The sequence below is a fragment of the Eptesicus fuscus genome, chromosome 17, assembly GCF_027574615.1.
Source record: "Eptesicus fuscus isolate TK198812 chromosome 17, DD_ASM_mEF_20220401, whole genome shotgun sequence".
Lineage (NCBI taxonomy): Eukaryota > Metazoa > Chordata > Mammalia > Chiroptera > Vespertilionidae > Eptesicus > Eptesicus fuscus.
In genome coordinates, this window is record NC_072489.1 from 56,234,833 (window position 1) to 56,250,348 (window position 15,516).

Below are 15,516 nucleotides of genomic sequence, written 5' to 3' on the forward strand. Positions count from 1 at the left end.
GTTCAAGCTAAGAGCAAAGGAATTTCCAGTTTCAGGTTGAGGAAAGCCGTGCATTTACATAATCTCATGTAAAAATGCTGAGGGGTGAATCCCATTAGTTACCACCGCAGTAAAAGAGCCAAAAGATTACTTTTCCGCTCTTAATTCTCAGCTTAGTTTGTGTGATGGTAAATGATGGAATGAAATTCCAGGATTTCTAACGAGCTTGGTCTGCAACAGGCTGAGGCGGGCACGGTCCTGTCACTTAGCATTTCAGAGGACAAACCCGGGAAGGAAGAAGACAAAGCCAGGCAGCACCGTTCACCATGATCAATTTTATTGCTTAGGAACCGGAGCGGTCGTTTCTAAAGGCCTCCACAGTGACCAACAGCTGAAACCCCGTTGAACAGAATCACCGCTTGGAAGTGGACAGCACAGTGACCGCCCTGACCCAGACCCCGTATTGTCAAGAACACAGATTCGGCAAGCGGACCCCGCCTCACTTGCACTGGTAGTGACTGACCTAAACAGCGTCTGCCTGCGGCCTCCAGCCCAGGGCTTCTTAGTGTTCTAGAGCAGACGAATAAACGCACGGCCTCTCCCCCGCAGGCTCCGTCGGCTCGGCGCTAACTCGGTGCTGGGAGAGTGGGCAGCACGGATCTGCGTGGGGCGTTGGCAGCTGAGCCCAGGACGTTTACAGTTCTGTTCCTCTTAATGTTTTTATGTACAGCCCAGGTTAAAAGCAGTTTCTACTGGAAGCGAACTAGGCTATTTTTACTTCTCCCATGATATTATTGTTTTATGTATAATACTTGGCACCATAGAACAGTAACAAAAGACAGACAAAACGGTTTACAAAATTCTTAAAAGGTACAACCAAGCCGGCTATGACCTTCACATTCAGGTCTAATATTACACAGGAGAAGGCAGAGGAGCGACGGCTGCTAGTGTAGCCAGGTGTACTGGCGCTGATCACCCACGATGCACTGCCCGGCACGTCACCTGTTCTGCAGGTATGTGTGTGACGTTCACATAACTGAACTCCTAGACTCCAATTCTACCCGCTGCTATGACACTCTCGAGCATTCATACTGGAAAGCATATTTAGCATAAGTTTTGGTAAGATTTATAAATTATTTTAAAAAGTATATATTTATATATATTTATATATAAAACTGGGAAGCAGCTGCAGTGTGATTCAGACACCATGAACATGGCAGTGGAAGGAACAACACAGGAGGGGCCGTCGGCTGGAGCCAGGGCCCTCACTGTCCTCACAGTGGCCACGCTGCCCGAGTCAGCACAGAGCCTGCTCCCGCCCGGGCACGCCTCCAGCTGGCAGAGGGGACATTTGACACCCGTGGGGTTCCCACGCTGACAATTATTACAAACTGAAAACCGTGAAGTCTAAAATACAGAATCTCTGCTGTCTATTAGAGTTTTGGCAACAGGACTGTGACTTATTAAAAAACCCAATATTTCTACTTAATGTCACATGAACAGACAAGACAGTGAGGTATGTGAGGCTCCCCCGGGAGGGCCGGAGGCTGAAGCGAAGTGTGGGCCGGCCGGCTAGCGGGTGGCGCTCGGGCGGGCGGGTTAATCGATGCAGCTGTTGAGTGTGGATTTCCATGGACGCGACTTCCATCTGCTCCTCACGCTACAGGCAGGGCTCGCGAAGGGTCCTCTCGTGTCGCTGGCATCGCCTCCCTGCAGTGGAACCAGTGGTTTGTTAAAGGGACAGACACACCGGGAAAAAGCTCAGAAACGGTGAACTCAAGGGAAGGAGCCATATTTACCACACGTCACTGCACGACACAACACTTGTGCACGTGTGCGTGAGCTTTACCTGCCCCGGGCGCCACGCGGAAGGCCAGGAACACGGGCTGCAGCGGGAGAAGAGGAGGGCGTCAGAACCCAGGCAGCTGGCGCCGCACCCCACCCTCACCCTCGCTGCTCTGGGCTGCCTGAACCCGGGAGCTGGTGACCTTGGGGCCACGGTCGGTTACCCAGTCGTGCATGGAACCTAGTTGACATGAAATGAAGCCAGGCTGGACGACCAGGGGCTCAGGCAAAGTGCCTTCGTGTTTTGTAAAGAGGTATTATTTCCAGATACAAACTAAGGTAAAAACTGATCTAAAGACTGCTGACTCTGCCCCAAATAATGGGGGTGGGGCAGAGTTCCTGTCCTCGCCTGGGTCCACCCCTGTCGGGCACCAGTGTGGGGGCTGCATCTCAGGATGCTGCCCAGTGGTCTCCAAAACGGGAAAGCGTGGAGGCCTCTGTCTACCTAGGGAGGGGCCACACCTGTCGCCAGCACAACCCTCAGTGAGGATGCTGGGCTCAGGTGCAGGGAGTCTCGTGTACAAAGTCAGTCCCTGGAGAGCTGACTGACACTCGCCACCGCCTGCTGAGACTGGCTCGGCATAAGAACAATAAAACACCTCAAATGCACACTTGAGAAATGGCCGAAGAAATAATCCACGGAGACACAGTATATATGAACATTTTTTACAGAGTTAAATTGTGTATCTTACTTATTGTGACTGGTCATTTCTGCCCTCTTATCTACCCACCTGCCTGTCTACCCACCAAGCTGCCCACCACCGAGTATTTTATTAAAGTTAAGTGAAAGCAGACGGCGCGGCCTGTCCTGTGCAGCCAGACCCAGGAGGCAGAGAAGCAGCCGCCAGCCCCGCAGGTCCCCCCCTCCCCCCGCCCCCAGGCTGGGGCTGTCGCATCACCTTGTGGTCTCCCATGCAGACGTTGGGCCCGATGTGGTCGTAGGTGACAACCTTCTCCTCGCTCTCCGACTGGCAAAAGCAAACAGAGGGTGCGGTGTGGGAGGCGGGCATGGCCAGTCCCCTGGCCCGTGAGGGAGTGGCCAGCGGAGGGCGGAAGCTTCTGGCAGCCGTGGCAGCACCTCGGCACCCCACACCCATTGCAGTTGGTGGGACCCTCACAGCATACCGCCGTGCCCGCCACCTCCCGTGCCTGGCAGACACCTGATTTGGGGTTCGAGGGTGAAGAGCTTGGTCCTGCAATCAGTCAGCCCTGACTGGGCCGGACTTCATCCACAGCTGAAGCACCGGGGACTCTACAGTTAAAGCTGCATCCTCTTCGATGCAGCAGGAAGCTCAAGGCCAGGTTTACGTACTTGGCTGCCTGCTCACCTGCCAGGAAGTGAGCACTCCCATCCCTCACCATCGCAACACTGCCCCACAAGTGGGGACATTCATCAAAGGCGGCGTGGTAATTTACAAAGGCAGCATAAAATTGTAGGTTTCCAACTGCATAATCTTGAGACAGATAAACAAATGACGGAGGCGCGGCACACCTCGCTGAGCATCCATCACCGGCCTCCAGGCAGCCCCGCCGCGCCCGCCACCTTCAGCGTTGTTGGGCGGGGAGGCAGACGGGACATGGTGACGAGGAAACCGAGCGTGGCATGATGGATGAGGCTGAGGAAGCAGCTTGGCGCATCTGTGGCCTGTAACGCCCGCTGCCCAGCATCCCCCAGGGCATCCAATCTCGTCCCCCAAAACTGGAGAAGATGTGAATGCAAACAGTCTAGAACAGGGTCTTCCGCTGAACTGCCTTGAGCCCTGAACACAAGCATGGCCTCCTGCCAGCCTTCTCTTCATGGGTGTAAGCACTCGAGCTGTCTTAGTGCAAAATGCACTTTTCTAGTTTTCCACTGTTTTTCCAGGTAGGTGACACCTGTCTCATTCCTGAAGGGACCTGTTCTGGCCGGCAGCCTGTGCTCAGCTTGCCCATCAGGCGTGAGTTCTGACTACAGGCTGGGGGGAGGATGCGGGGGGAAGGTTCGGGGGGGGGGGGGCGCTGCCAAGGCTCCTGGCCCCGCCCTCAGTCAGCGCTAGCCTCCGGCTCAGGCTTCCTCCCCAGGGTGCTCCAGGCTCAGGGCCCAACCCTCACCAAAAAGGCGAGCAGGGCCTCTTAGTGGGGACTGCAGGGTCCAGTTGAGCAGGGGTCATGGGCGTGTGGGGTGGGGCAGGTATTTGGGGCGGGGGGGACTTGGGGCAGCACATGAGCACTCTGCCCTCCTGCCTGCAGCCCCTGTTCCCAGTGGGTGAAGCCCAGGGTCTGGCACAGGAGCACAGACAGGACCAGCTGGTGCAGCCCAGGGGTGTGGTGGTGGGTCGCCGTGTCCCTGCCCTCTCCTACCCACTGCCTATATCACACAAGCCGCCCTCTCCTACCCACTGCCTATATCACACAAGCCGCCCTCTCCTACCCACTGCCTATATCACACGGGCCACGTGAAACAATGCTGGCCATTCTTATAATTTTTCATGATTATATTGATGGGGTTGACAAAACCAATTCAGATATTGATTCTTTTGAAAACATTCCTTTTGTGTTAAAATGTGGGAATTGAAAAACCCTGGAAAGTCAAGAGGCTACAGGAAACCTGAAAAATTGCCCAGTATCAGACCTCACAGGGCCCAGACCCCGGGCTCTGCCCACAAGCCCTCCCGGCCCGAGCACTGGCCCTGAGGAGACCGTGGGCCCATCGCAGGATGAGGTTGGTGCTTGCCCACCACTTACCCTCAGAATCAGCTCCTTGGCCGACGGGGACATGAGGACGCGGTCGCACCAGGCGGGGCACCGGGTGTTCATGTACTGCCTGCCCTGGCTGCAGTCCTCACTGTACGGGTAGCTGGAGAGACAGGACACAGCAGGTCAGAGCTGCCGGCTCCAGCCCCTCCCGGGCCTCTGCTCCGCGTGCTAAGTGGGGCTGTTCGGATTCTCTCCTGAAGGCCCTTGGGATGGCCAATGTTATCCAGGGAAAGAATACCCATACAGAAGTTTCTGGAACAGAAATGCAAACTCACAATTCCTTTAAAGAAATATGAGCTCATCTATTAACTTTGCTTTTGTTTTTGGACATGGTCTAAAGAACAGCAAAATGCATGGGAAAAAACAGCGGCAGGACCTCACGTGCCCTGGTAACGCGACATGCCCAGCCCCCACCTGCACCCCAGTGACTTGGCAAGTGACTTGGCTGTGGGACGCTGGACAAGAGGGACCCTGCAGGAGCCGGGGCCCAGCCTGGCCACATGCCCTCTTCCCCACAACCTGCTCCCACCTCAGTTCTCATCTCAGGTAGCGTCCAGGTGCCCAGGCCATGGCCTTGGGGGGGGTCATCATTGTGGTGGAGACTGTCCCTCTCTGGCCTTACAGGCCTCACTTCACTGACCGCTTGGCCACCAGGAGAGGCCTAGAGGCTCCCTCAGGAATAGAGCCACCACAGCCAACCAACGGGCCAGCAAGTGACGCAAACATGGAGAGAACCAAGTGGGGGTGCCACCAGCCCCAAGGTTGGGCCTGTGGCCACCAGCTGTGCACAGTGCTTTGTCCTCAGACACTGGCTACCTGTTCAGTGTCCCGCAGCCACCTGTCCAGGCCCCTCATGTCCCTCCACCTGCGGGCAGCTCCCTCTCGCTTCTGGAACTCACTGGGACAGTCTGCCTTGGGGCTGCGTTGCCCCACGGGCCTTCCCCGGTGCGTGTGAAACTGCGAGCCCCGCCCGCGTGGACACTGGTGGGGACTGCGGCGCAGTTATAACAAGGACTGCACGCCTGGGCCTTGTGGAGGGAGAGCCCTGGCTGCTCAGTGCGGACGCCCTTACTGTGGTGCACCTTGCACGGCCTTCGCTAGGGACGCACGTTTCTCCTGTAAAAGTCCAATGTGTTTGTGTAGGTTAATTCCAAAATACTCCATGGTGTTTGCTGTGAACGGCACTTTATTCTCTATTAAATTTTCCTGTTTCAGGAAAAGAGAAGAATGTGATTGGCTCTCTGGGCTGCTCCTGTCGGGGCACCTGGCCACCTCCCGGTCCCTCCGCTCTGGGCCTTGAGCCCCATGTCGTCCCTGTGCCTCAAGCATGAACAGGTGGTTGGGGTTCTCACCGTACCTGGTATTTCTGCCCAATTCACTGTTCCAGCCCCACAGGCGCTTACCAGAGATCTGTGACCCATGTCCGTGCTGGAAACCCCTGCTTTGCTTCACCATAGAATGTGGTTAAACAGCTGCACGGTTCCCACGTCCAACACCACAGCACAGCACAGCTGCCCACCAACTTCTGCTCAGGACAAGCGGCAGCACGTGCCGGCCTGTCTCCACATCACAGGCGCCTTGTTCAGGGTTTCTCAGTTTAACCCGACTGCGACCTGCCATGCCTGGGGCATGCCATCCAATCAGATGCCTGCAGTGGGGCCCACACAGGCCTTCCCCTTTCCAGAGGGACAACCTGCTAAGTCACTAAGCACCGCCCTCACTGGGGGCAAAGGTCAGGGAGAGGTCAGAGGTCCTGCAGGCTTGGAGCCCACCACCAGCTGGTCTTTGCAGGTTGGGAGGAAGTTGGGAGGGTCTCTGCTAAGAAGTGGCTGCGAACAAGTTTACCCAGAGGGAGTCTGTGGCCCTGGGACGTCCTGATGGCCCCCGACTCTGCCACCCCGGGCCTGCTTCTTCCCCGCGGCCAGTGCTCTGGTGGCCTCTGAGCCGGATGTGGTGAGTCAGGTGCTTCCTGCCGCCTCCAGAGCATCCCATCGCTGCCCTGTGGTGCCGTGAGGGGTGTCCAGTCACGTGGCTCCCTGGCCTCAGCCCCGTTTGGGGCTTCAGACGAGGGGCAGGCATGTGGCCAGACGTGCTCCCAGGAGTCGAAGGAGCCAGGCTGCACAGGCCACGCGGGGATGCAGTCTCGACAGAGACAGGCTGACGTCCACCTGCCCCGGAACCACCATTTCTCCTCAGCTGCAGTGCGACGCTCTCCCTACAGCAGAAACTCCCCTCCCGGAAAGCACCTGCCTGAGGCTGACGCACCCAGGACCAAGGTGCGGTGCAGATCCAGCAGGGCCCGGCGTGAACAGCCCACCAAAGGCGACTTTTAGTAGCTCTGTGAGCGACGGTCCCGTGCACAGCGTGGGCCGCGAGAGCGCTCTGGGTCTGCCTCCTCTCTGTTCCCGGGTGGGGACCTGGGAGCCCAGAGTGATGGCCAGTCCCTCACCCCCATAGACTGAGGCTCCCCAGCCACTCCCAGGACCAGGCCAGGAGCCAAGAGGGCGCTGCTCGTCTGGATGGGTCTGGGGAAGCCAGCGTGGCCCTGAGGAGGGGAGCCTGGCGGTGCCACGTCCTTCCTCTCCGTGGCCAGGCGCGGGGGTGCGGGCAGTGGACGAGGCGCTGCCTAGGCCGGCCCAGCAGCAGGGCGCCGGGGCCTGCTCCCTGGGGAGCTGACATTGATTAATATGGTGCTTGCTGTGCACTCAGACTTATCTGAAAGCAAACCCCATGCAGGGTGGGGACGCGGACAGCGGAGGAGAAATCGCCATAATGAATGGCAGGGTGATAAAGCTAACAATCGCCCACCTGTCCTTGGGCCTCGCCCTCCCCCCTCCCTGCACCCCAGGATGTGGGCAGTGGCCCCTTTGCTGGGAGACCAGCCCTACCCACAAAGCTCAGGTCTCCATGTGAGCAGGCTGGGCAGGCCGGGGCGTCACCAAGGCCCGAGGCCGACAACACAAAGCCCCGCTGTGCTGGCCAGGCTGAATCTGCAGGAATCTCTTGGGCCGCCCAGTCTCAGCAGGAAGGGGGGCCCTTCCTGAGCCAGCCCCACCAGGGGCAGAAAAGGGGGTGCTGCCGTGCTCCTCAGGGAGCTGAGAACAGGGCCCTCGAAATCTCCTGGTAAGGAAGCTACTGTCCCCATAGCCCTGCACAGAGGTGGCGTGGTTACAGAGAAATGGTGAGGGAGGTGTCACTAGAGGCTATTCCCACGTTCACAACCCGGGCCTCAGATACATGGTTTCCAAACACACCAGGTGTTACTGAAATTCCTAGAAAAGCAAAGCAACAAGCTAGACTCAAAGGAAGACTGAAGGAGGATGTGGCCACATGGAGACTACCCAGTGCGGCAAGTCAGAGGTGAGGGAAGCTGGCGGCACGGGGCGCGGACCCTCCCCGGGCAGAGCGGCACCGGGGCACCGGGGGTCGCCTGCTTTTCCTGCCACTGGTTCTCTGGCCCATCACCCCTCAGCGCTTGGTCCTAAGCATCTGCATGGGCAGCACCCAACCAGCGCTCAGGGACCAGCTGGACAGATGGGTGTCCTTGCTCCCTCCTGAGCACCAGGCCTGGCAAGCAGCGAGCTCATCCTTCTTGCACGGATTTTACACTGTTACTTGTGTAGCTATAGATACGAATCCATAGATGTCACGGCTCAGAAAACCAAGTCACGGCTCACAGAACGTTTGAAAGGGCCTCCTAATTCTTAACTTAAGAACAAATTATCTGTTGAAGGGAGACAGCCTCGTGCAGACGGGTGTGGTGCGGTTTATCCTGTTTTACACGCTGGAACCCGGGCTTGCCCTGTGAACATGTGTTCCCACTGTGCAAGGCCTCTGCCTCCCGGCGGAGCAGTTGCGATCCCCATCTGACCCGCCCGCCCCTCTGCAGGGCCAGGAAGCTTTCTCCACCACCGTTAACTTCAAACAACTAACGTCACTTCGCCAGCTCCAAGCGGCAGTTCCAGAGAGCAGGCGCCCACATCCCGACTCCCACAGCCCCCTCTAAGCCCAGAGCTCTTTCCCTGCGGAGCCCATGGACCCCGGGGGGCATCGGAGGCCTTCTTTGGCCTGTTCGCAGCGGCTGCCAGCGTCTCTGGCGGAGGCACAGCAGGGGCAGCTCTGGGCCTCTGCAGTGACCTTCCTGCTACTGCGAGTCTAGCCCGGTCCTGAGGCACCTTTGCCTCTTGACCGCCACGCAGCACCTGCAGTTGTCCCTAACGAAGGTGCTATACACATGGCTGGGCCCGGAGCTGAGACGACCGTGTGCTGAAGGCTCTATAATGTCTGAAATATTAGCACCGTTTCTAGCACGATGACAGGCAGCATTAAGTTATAATCCATTAGGAGTGGCGTTCTAGTCCATGGGGAACAGTAACCGATGGCTTTGCTGGAGAGAACCCCACTCTCTTTATGAGACCCATGGCTAATGAAATTCTTGGGGGACTCTCATGGGTGTGCGACTAACCGGTGCCGGCAGCCATGGGAGCTCAGGGGAAGAAGCACTCCCACCCTCTGCACCTCCAGCAGTGACATGCCCGCACTTGGGGACAATGTCTCCCTCGCGACTCTGCGGGCGGCCCTTGGTGAGCTCACCTCCACCGGGACAGGGACCGAGATGGCTCCGCCAGGCTACAATGCGTTCACCCCTTGAATGACAAGGGCAAAAGGTACCGAAAGGTTCTGAAGACAAGAGCCCCAGCTGAAGGAGCAGAGACCCACAGGTCCTTGTAACTGCACTCTGAAGAGATGGAGCCAACACGCAAGGACACCCGTGACAGCCGAGGTGGCCCATGCTCCACAAGCTCCGTCCTCCCCACCTCCCGGGCAGTGCTGGAAGCCTGGCCATGGGGGGAGCCAACACGCCCTGACACACGAGGCGGCACCGGGTGATGGGACAGCCTCAGACACGGTGCTTCTTCCCAAGGAGTGACCTCCCTGACCCCCAGGCAGGGGTGGCCCTGGGGCTGGTGGGCAGCAGCTCCTGGGCATCATAGGGTGCCCCCACCCTGGGCATCCTGGGGGATAACAGGCCCCATAAGACGTCTCTGGCTGCCACTGGGCAGCTGCACAACCAGCAGTCTGGCCTCAGCCCCTGAGTTTCCTGACTGGGCCCTGGCCTTGGGGGATGGAATTCCCGCCTCTGTTTCCCCAGGGTGACCTGGTACCCACACCCACACAATGCACACACCCAGACTCAGACCCATGCACACCCACACAGCATACACATGTAATATACATACCCACACAACATACAAACCACATACACCTAGACTCAGACCCATGCACACCCACACAGTATACACACCCATACCCATCCACCCACACAACATACAAACCCATGTGATATACTACTACATACCCATACCCACGCAGTGCACCCATCCGCCCACACCCACACAACATATACAGCCACACCTACCCAGACTCAGTCCCATACACACCCACACAACATACACACCCATGTGATATACTAGTACATACCTATACCCACGCAATGCACACACCCACACACACCCAGACTCAGACCCATGCATACCCACACAATATACACACCCATACCCATTCACCCATACCCACACCCATACAACATATACAGCCACACCCACCCAGACTCAGACCCATACACACCCACACAACATACACACCCATATCCACCCACCCACATCCACACAATATACATGCCCATGTGATATACATACCCACTCCCACACAACATACACAGCCACACACACCCAGACTTAGACCCATGCACACCCACACAACATAGACACCCATACCCACCCACCCACACCCACACAACATACAACCCCCCACACCCAGACTCAGACCCATACACAGCCACACACACCTAGACTCATATCCATGCACACCCACACAACATATACACTCACACACACCCAGACTCAGACCTATTCGCACTCATACAACATACACAACTACATAATATGCACACCCCCACACACTCATGCACCATACACATCTAGGTAACATACCCATCCATATCCACACCCATGCACACACATATACACAGATTCACACCATATATACAAACTGCATGTGCACTCACACACATTTTACATATGTTTATATTCCCACATATACATCCATGTACACACACAGCTACATGTACAGATATACCTCATGCACACACACATATCCACACCCATTCAGTGCATATCTTACATACCCCCATATACATACATACACACAGGCCCATGTATACACATACCCAGCTACACGTGCACACAAAACCAACATCCCCACATTCCATATGACATATGTGCACACTCATACATGTATCTATATACCTACACATTTACACACACAACCATGCTTGTAAGTAACAACTCTGCATACACACATGTACACCCGCACAATGTACATACACTCAAACCCATGCACACCGCCCCACATACACACATTCATGCATGTATAGACACTGTACACACATAAGCAAATCAATGGACTGCACACATATGCACACAATTATCCATAACCCACTCACATACATCCTGAACACACACTGTACCTATGCATATACAGACATATTACACACATGCATGCACACACAACCTATGTGATGCCTACATGTGTGCACAGATGCACATGCAGCTGTACAGTGCACAAATGAGTATACTCATACACACAGTCCTTTGGGCACACATCCCATATACACAACATGCACCCAACATGCAGGGCATCCATGTACAAACCTACCCATATACACATGAGCTCATACTCCTGTGCACATGCACACGCACACACACACACACACACACACACACCATGCCTGAGATCACACATTTCATGGCAGAGTCAGAGAATACATCTGCGCAGATACTAACCCTACAAATGCCATCCTGGCCATTTCCCTGCCACCCCCTATCTGTGCTTCTGCTCGAAACAGCTCTGCACACTCGCATGGCGGCCAGGGAGCTGTACTAGTAACACTATTTGGTGGCTTTAAAAATACAACAGGACCAAAGGGAGGGAGGACTTCCAGTGCGATCTGGGCAGTGGGGGATGGATGGCCACTCGGTTTGGGAGAAACTTGAGGGGCAGAGGCCAGCATGGGACACAGGGGTCCACAGTGTTGCACCCTGACTGGCGGCAGCTCCAGGCCTCCTTTGTCCTCAGCCAGCTCAGCAAAGCTCTGAGGAAGATCCCCATGAGTCTGTCCAAATGGGAGGGACAATCAGGATATCTTGCCAATCACCCACAGGAAGGGGAAGTCTGAACAAATCCCAGAGAACGTCTTCCGATGTCAAATGTCTCGGGAAGTACTCAGCGCACACTTCACTGTACATTTAAAGCAGCATTGGAGCGTGAGGGAGACAAGCTCAGTCAGCACCCTGGACAGTGGTAACTGTGACTCCCTCACATGGGTCTTCAAGACTCCCCTGCGCACCAACCCCATGGCCACAGGGCTGAGTGGAACCCACAGTCCCTGCTTCTCAGGCTCCCCAACACTCAGCACCCATTGGTCTGGGTGCTGTCCCTAAGCTCTGGGCTCCTGGCCCTCTTGGCCAGAGCCTGAACCCTGAGGTCGGAGGGCCACAGGACCAGGGACTGGCCACTTCCTGTCTATTGTTTCTCTCTGCTGACTCCAGGCCCCTGGGAGGCCCTGGGTGTGTGGCTGGTCAGAGAAACGATCGGGTCGCTACAGCCGCAGAGATATACTCTGCCTGTGGCCCCGCACGTCTGAGGAGATGCATTTTGTGCCCTGAAAGAATATCTTTTTAAAAAGACAGAACCACCGTTGCTCTTGGCTGGTTCCTTTCTTCAGGCCGCGGGAAGGGCCAGAGGACTGGTGTGCACAGGGGCACGGGCGCCCGAGAGGACAGTTACCTGCTCGTCCAGCAGGTGCTCCTTACCTGGGAGGGAACGAGATGTCCAGTTCATACAGCCTGTCCTTAAAGACAGACAGCTCTTTGTCAAATTCTAGGAGCTGAAGAAAGAAAAGGAAGAAAATGAAGTCACTGGTGCGCCTGTCTGGGGCATCGCAAGGTCACGGGGTGTGGTGGTTGGAGGGGCAGGGGCCTTGGAACTTTCAGGAACACGTGTTGCCCCATAGTCAGCTGGCCTGTGTGCAGGCCACCCCCTCCCAATGAGAGCCACCGAGTGGTGTCCCCAAGGGCCTGTGGGTGCCCAGCAGCCCTCTTCCAGGGCTCCAGTTCATCTGGCCCCGGAACCTGCACGCCCATTGCTGAGCAGCCGCTTCCCTGCTGAAGCCACGCAGTGCAGCGGGTGGGGGCAGGCCCGGGGTGGCCTCAGTGGTGCTGCCCACAGAGGCAGTGTCCTGAGGAGGGCACACCATTCCCATTTTGCCCAAACTAAGCCAGAGGTAAGCAGTGTCCACCTCACGTAGAAAGCTGATAAAAATGGCCCCGGTTTGCACACCCCAGAGAGCATGGTGCCCAAGAAGGAAGGGCACCACACAGTGTCTGGCCACACTGGGCTGTGACGAGCTGTCACCACACACGCCCTCGCGATGCATTCATTAATCATGTCCCCTCGCAGCTGGGTGGGAGTGTGGCCTCGTGCAGGGGCTCCCCTCAAAGCCACCTCATCCATCACCCCCGAAGCGTGCGATTGCAGCGCTATGTACACAGTAATTACCGCGTGCCAGGCTGCTACCTGAGCACGGGAGGCAGCCCCCCGCCCCCACCTGCCCCACCGGTCCCCTGGCTGGGAGAGAGGGCGGCAGAGCGGAAATCCCACGGGAAGGAGCTGGCTGTGGCACTTACGCTTTGAGAGGAGTGACCCAAAGCTCCTTATGCACAAAGGGGACCATTTCCACACAGCTTTAGAATTTCGGTCGCACATTCCTGCAGACCCCCGTCATGGAGAGCCGCACACCCTGCCTGGCGAGGCTCAGGACCCAGGGCTGGGGGCCTGGACCCCATGGGGCCATGTGAGCTCACATCTGCTGGTGAGAAACGGTGGTGGAAACCTCACCAGCTAAACACTGCCCAGCAGCTAGGGCCCTGAGTCCGGGGGGAGGGGGAGGGAGAGGGGCGGGGAGGACTCTGGCTGAGAGTGAGGGAACATCTTGGGGACTGAAGTGCACCTTCAAGGGGAGGTGTGCACATGGGTGTGGACCAGTCCTGAACATAAGTGTACGTCTGTGCTTACAAATGTGTTTACATGCAAGTGTGCACTGGAGGCACAGTTCTCTCTCTCTCTCTCTCTCTCTCTCTCACTCACACTCTTACACACACACACACACACACACACACTCCAATAAGCACAGTCGGGCAGTTTGTCAAGGAAGCTGGAAAACTCCGGGAGAAGCAGTTGGCGAGGCCTGAGCACGAGGCAGTTTCCTGTTCCTGTTCCCAGCTCTACTGAACAAGGCCTGGCAGCCCTGCAGCCTCCTAGCCACCCCCTAACCTCCTGTCTGTCTGGGTGGCAGCATTTAGGGATGGAGCCACTTGAATCTCACCCATATTCCACTTGTTAAGGGTATTAAGTAAAAAGAACAGCAAATAAATATCTGGTTTGGAATGAGTTGGAATCTTCCAGCTGCTAAAACAGGAGCAGCGCCAATCTGGGGAGGACCCAGCCCTCCAGAGTCTCTGTCCCCAGGTGCCCTGCCAGTCCTCCCTGCAGCACGGCCACACCCCACCCCACCCTGAGTGCCTAGGGGCTTGCCAACATGGAGCTGTTCCGAAATGCTCCTTCGTTCTGATTGCACGTGGGAGCACTGAGCCTCTGCGGTGTCAGGGGCTGTGCGGACAACCCAGGCGCTCTTCACCCTCCAGGGCTTTCCAGGGGGGGAGGCAGAGGCTAATTCCATATCCACACCGACAGATGCCGACCTGTGTGGTGACCGCTGCAGCGTCCCTAAGCCCTGATGCTGGCCATCAGACCCCAAGCCTGGCTGCCCTGGGCAGGGTGGGTGCAGGGCCAGCTCGGCCCGCTGTCTGGCTCTGACAGGTTGGCGGGAACCCCCCTGTGAGACCAGCATGCGGTCGATGCCCTGAGTGCCGGGGCCTGGGGACTCTGCACCCCGAGCCACGCAGAACGATGGTCCGGGAGCCCTGCTGCAGGCACCACACACCGGATGTGAGATGCTCCTGATTAAAAATTATGCTGCATGTCTGTGGATCATTTGTATCTCTTTGAGATTTTTCACAAACATGATAACCAATTCCGCATGTGTCGCAAACATTCTTCTTGATTACAAAGTGAAAAACAGCGCAGGGCGGTGTGGACAATGATAAAGCAGCCGGCTGATCATATGTATCTGTCAGGAGCTATCCCGGCCGCACAAATTCCACTGTTGCTGCCGAGACGCAGCGCTGATAAAGAAAAGAGCCGAAAATCAATGAGCCCTGAGCTGGAGCAGCTGCTAAACACACAGCAAACACCTCCACCAACAGGCCGAGCGCCGTGGAAATCCCCAGGCCGGCCGGGACAGCCCAGGAAAATTTAATCTCTCCAAATCCTCGCCAGGGCACTCCATCCTGCAGCCTGACAGCCACACTTATAATTAATTATACAATTTCGATGGGAATATCGACTAAACAAAGCTATAAATCATAGGAAAAGTCAATAGGCATGGACACATTCAATCATGTCCCGGCCAATGATTACTACTCTTAAAATACAATAATTATTTTCAGGAGCCAGCTTGAATTAAATTTCTGTCAGACGGGTACAAGACCGGTGGTTGATGAAGGATGCGATGGATTTTGGGGCCGCGTCCGGCACGGGCACATCCATCCTGCGATGGTAGTTTGTCCCAGTGGCTGTGCTGCTGCCTCACTGCGGAGGGGAGAGGCCCTCCAATGGCTCGTCACCCCATTTATCTTGTCCCCCAGGTGGATCAAGTGACCTCGTTTCCTGTGTGTGACTGTCGTGAGGGTGACCCTCGACATGCCCAGTGGCCCGGGCAGTGTGCACGCACACCTGTGTGAGCCTCTGAGGACCGAAGCCGCTGTTACGCAGGTG

The 15,516-nt window shown here is 56.5% G+C and overlaps 1 protein-coding gene across 3 annotated transcripts in view; it reads right to left on the minus strand.

Annotated features, from left to right (window-relative positions):
• Nucleotides 1-299: 299 nt before the first annotated feature.
• INPP5A (inositol polyphosphate-5-phosphatase A) overlaps nucleotides 300-15,516 on the minus strand; it is a 141,650-nt gene continuing 126,433 nt past the window's right edge. The window contains exons 12-16 of one of the 3 annotated variants that reach the window (XM_028149653.2): nucleotides 12,435-12,508; nucleotides 4,549-4,660; nucleotides 2,724-2,792; nucleotides 1,829-1,865; nucleotides 300-1,689 (exon numbers count right to left, since the gene is read on the minus strand). In XM_028149653.2, coding sequence (XP_028005454.1) covers nucleotides 1,640-1,689; nucleotides 1,829-1,865; nucleotides 2,724-2,792; nucleotides 4,549-4,660; nucleotides 12,435-12,508 — 342 coding nt within the window. In that variant the 3' untranslated portion in view covers nucleotides 300-1,639. Of the gene's footprint in view, nucleotides 1,690-1,778; nucleotides 1,866-2,723; nucleotides 2,793-4,548; nucleotides 4,661-12,434; nucleotides 12,509-15,516 lie in introns of all 3 variants that reach the window. The other 2 variants (XM_054729017.1, XM_008144378.3) reach the window with 2 other exon arrangements.